Below are 3,955 nucleotides of genomic sequence, written 5' to 3'. Positions count from 1 at the left end.
GCGGCTGCTGGCCGCTCACGCTGGCTGCTGGCTACACACGGTAGCCCATGGCAACCCACTGCAGCAGGGGCTGCAGCCTGCACCTGCGCTGGTGACTCACAGCAGCCCAGCTCCAGGTTGAGCTGTTGTTCAGCATCTTAGCTGTAGAGGTCAGTGTCACTGGCGCTCATATGTGGGATCCGAACCAGGGCCCTCTGGCGTCCCAAGCCAGCTCTTAACCAACACGTCACTCGGCAGGCCCAGATTTTTTTTTATAAATAGACTTTTGCATAGGTAAAGTTATCACAAAAACTATTCACTTATAAAGGACAAACTTAGGCTCTCATGTAGAAGCAAAGCTTTGTTTATGGTTTCCTAGTTTACTGCAAATGAAAAGAGAGCTACAACCAGAGACAGGATATTGTCAAGAAGTGACAGATCACAGAGAAAAGACAAAGTGATACAAAAACCTAAAAATTATAGAACTGTAATTGAGTTCTATTTAGTACTAAGCATATGTCTTCACATATCATAATAGCTTCTGTCTCTGTAATATATACATACATATCAGCACAGTATTGGTCTTTGTAACAATAATTCTGAGAAAATCTAAAGGTATACTCGCTATTTCCTCCCTGCTAAGAAGGCAGGAAAGGATATAAATGTATTTTATAAAGATTGTCACTCAGGAGCATTGTGATAAAAATAAAATAAAATAAAAGTGAACAGCTATGATGTCTTAGAATGAGATAGATTTGTATGTTCTGACATTGAAAGATGTCTCTTAGAGGTATTATGTGGAAAAACGTATTAAGAACAGTATGTATAATATCCTTTTTATTGAAAATGAGAAAGATTAGTAAATGCACAGAAAAAATCTGAGTGACTCATCTGCAAACTTAATAGTGGTTAAGCCTGGATGATGGAATTACATATGATTGTTTTTTCTAAGTTACATATTTCTATAATGTTTTTAATTTATAAAAATAAGCAGGTATGTCTTTCTTAATCAGAAGAAACAAAGGTAACAAAATAACCAGCTTAAGAAGGCAGAGAAGTATTTAATACATTTTAGAAAAATTTGGTGCTTGATTAATGGGTAAGTGAATTTTAAATTTATGTGGAATGTGTCCCACCTTGACAATGTGGATAAATGATTTATTGCTGTACATGAACATCAGGCACTCTTTACAATAAATACCCTGGTTGGTTATCAGTAGCTCCTTTTCTGAACCCTGGTCAGTTTCCCACAACCACTGAAATGAACTTATATATATAGATCACTATTGGGGATTTGACAAGATTTTTGCTTCTGTGGCCCCTCTCCCCAATTCTTAGAAATTGTTTTTGCTTGTGGTACATTATAAGTTGGAGAATCCATAATTTTCTTTTACAAGCAAATTTATTTTTCTTTTAAGATTTAGATTTTAAACTACTGGCTGATATTTGAAAGCATAACCATGCTCCTCAGTCCCAGTGTATTGTTTGTAATTGGTCCAATTTATCTGATTCAGGTGCATTGTGGCCAGGTATGAAACCTGAAAGTGGTTTAATTCAGACTCCATCTCCAAGTCAACACAGTGTTCTTACCTGCACTACAGGGTTAACCACAAGCCAGCCAAGCCCAGCACATTATTCTTATCCTATTCAAGGTAAATAGGCATGGTCTGTGTGTGTTTTTTTTATTATTACTGTTTTTGTTTTTAATCTACCTGTATCTCCAAACAAATTGGATAATACAGGAGCTCTGTCCTCTAAAATAGAAGGGGGTGCATTTGTGCATGCTTTTTGTGTTGGGCAAACCAGAACCTAGGAGTGTGGTTTGTAAGTAGTTTAGCCTTTGAATGTGAACTGCTTAGTAAATTGAAGCTTTCCCTTTTGCATGTTGGTGTCCAGAAAACCCATCTGTTCTGAGTGGCGTTTTGTCCTATAAATGAGCAGAAGACTCCATGGGTTAGAACCTTGCTGACTTCTTTTATATGAAGTCCAAATAGAGTAGAGTGTGAGATGAGTACAGCTTTGTGAGATATGTGCTGTCTTTCTGCTGTGGTTTTGTCACACCTCTACCCCCATTTACCACTTATTGCTTGAGAGCATTTTTCTTGCTCAAAAGTTCAGTCTTCTTTCTATTTTGTGATGAAAAGCATAGCATTAAAATTTGAACTCTAAATATCTCTGTCTTCCTGAATTCTTCCTCTAAAAGGTTAGAAGTATGATACGACTATTAGAATGAACACAAAGAAACTCAAAAGGCACTATGGAATTAATTCCCTACGCTTCCAAATCCAGTGCAGGCAATTTGTCATTGACCCAGATTGTGAATTATGTCCATGGATCTGGCCTCTCATCTGCCTCCTTTCTCCTGATTTCTCGCAGCTTTTAAATTTTATTCCTTATAAAATGGGTGCCCAAAGGGTGAAGGCAGGACAGCAAGAACTGGTCTACGAGGTACTCTTAAGATGGGAACTTTGGTGATGAGAGAAAGATGTTTTGATGTAGATTATACTAAACAAAATATTTTGATTTTCAGTTTTAACTGTTTTCTGTGAAATGACCGAGAACTGCTCGCTCCATTGGGAACAGGACTGGTCACTACATCTATAATAAGACCTTGCTCTTAGCTACCATTACCTCCTATTGTTTACACTCCTCTTGTCTTATTTATTTGCCTTTCTTCCTTCATCCCCTCCCCCTCCTTTTTCTCTAAAATGAGAACAAACTAGGAGGGGAAAAAACTCAAGAGCATGACTTTGTCTGTCTTCTCCTCTATCCCCTTTCATTTTTATAAAGTATTTCTCTAGGTTGGTAGACCTTTTGGGGCCAACTATGGGCAACTAGACTTTCTTTTTCATGAAAAGAAAAGCAAGGGGTTCTCTTTTTTTAATGTAAATAACCTTCTCCCAAGATGTAGAACCATTACTTCTCTGTAGTTGTATCTTGAATTTGAGGGACCTAATAGCTGTGCTTACTTCTCCCTCCTTGTAAAACAGGGGGTACCTACCACCTTTTGGGGTCTTTTAGGACTCCTTCTTTAAAAGGGTCATGAAAACCACCTTTTGGGGGTCTTTTAGGACTTATTCTTTAAAAGGGTAATGAAAATATCCTTTAAACTCCATTAACCACTATCCTAACTTATCTGTTAGTACATTGTTTTCCCTTTTGATAGATTAACCTAGTGTCCCCTCATTTTGCTAATAATGATCATTGCTGATGTTTATTAAGTGCTTACTATGTTCATAGCATTGTTTGAAACAATAAATAGGTGTTACTCATATAACCTTCACAACACACCTATAAGGGAAGTACTATTATTAACCCTATTTTAAAGAAGGGGAACATAAGACACAGAAAAGCAAAGTGACTTGTTCAAGGTCACAGAGTTAGTAAATAATTAAGTCAGGATGTAAGCTGAGTAGTCTGACCCCAGAGCATGAGTGGAACATTTATGATTGTCAATATTGAAGTCATGGTATCAATATCAATCATCCCATAACTGAGAACCTAGACTGGCAAATACATAAATTAATTTTTCTTCCCTTTTCCTGGTTAACCTAGTGGTCCATTTTATTATTCATTAGAACTTTGGCACAGGGTAGAAATTAAGGCAGAAGTTCACCAAACTGAATATCAACTGTAATTTAAAAAAATTTTTTTTCTTTTAATGAAGTTCACCAGTATTATGCTAAGCAAAATAAGTCAGACAGAAAAAGTCAAGAACCGTATGATTTCACCTGTATATGATATATAAAACTGAAAAGAACTAAAGGACAGGACAAACAATGAAGAAACAGAAACTCATAGACGCAGACAATAAAGTGTTTACCAGAGGGTAAGGGGGGAGAGGGGGTGGTAGATAATGGTCAAAGGGATCAACTATAGGGTGATGGAAGGAGAACTGACTCTGGGTGGTGAACACACAATGTGATATATAGATGATGTATTACAGAATTGTACACCTGAAACCTATGTAACTTTA

General features: G+C 37.0%; 1 protein-coding gene across 3 annotated transcripts in view; it reads left to right on the top strand.

Moving 5' to 3' along the window:
• Positions 1–3,955, top strand: part of EYA3 (EYA transcriptional coactivator and phosphatase 3) — a 66,686-nt gene that overhangs the window by 25,259 nt on the left and 37,472 nt on the right. For 2 of the 3 annotated variants that reach the window (XM_019650240.1, XM_019650243.1), the window contains one exon: positions 1,494–1,631. The exons of the other annotated variant lie outside the window; for it this stretch is intronic. In XM_019650240.1, coding sequence (XP_019505785.1) covers positions 1,494–1,631 — 138 coding nt within the window. The remainder of the gene's footprint in view (positions 1–1,493; positions 1,632–3,955) is intronic. 3 annotated transcript variants of the gene reach the window in all.

The sequence above is a fragment of the Hipposideros armiger genome, unplaced genomic scaffold (assembly GCF_001890085.2).
Source record: "Hipposideros armiger isolate ML-2016 unplaced genomic scaffold, ASM189008v1 scaffold_138, whole genome shotgun sequence".
Classification (NCBI taxonomy): domain Eukaryota; kingdom Metazoa; phylum Chordata; class Mammalia; order Chiroptera; family Hipposideridae; genus Hipposideros; species Hipposideros armiger.
This window is presented reverse-complemented; position numbering and strand designations above follow the sequence as displayed.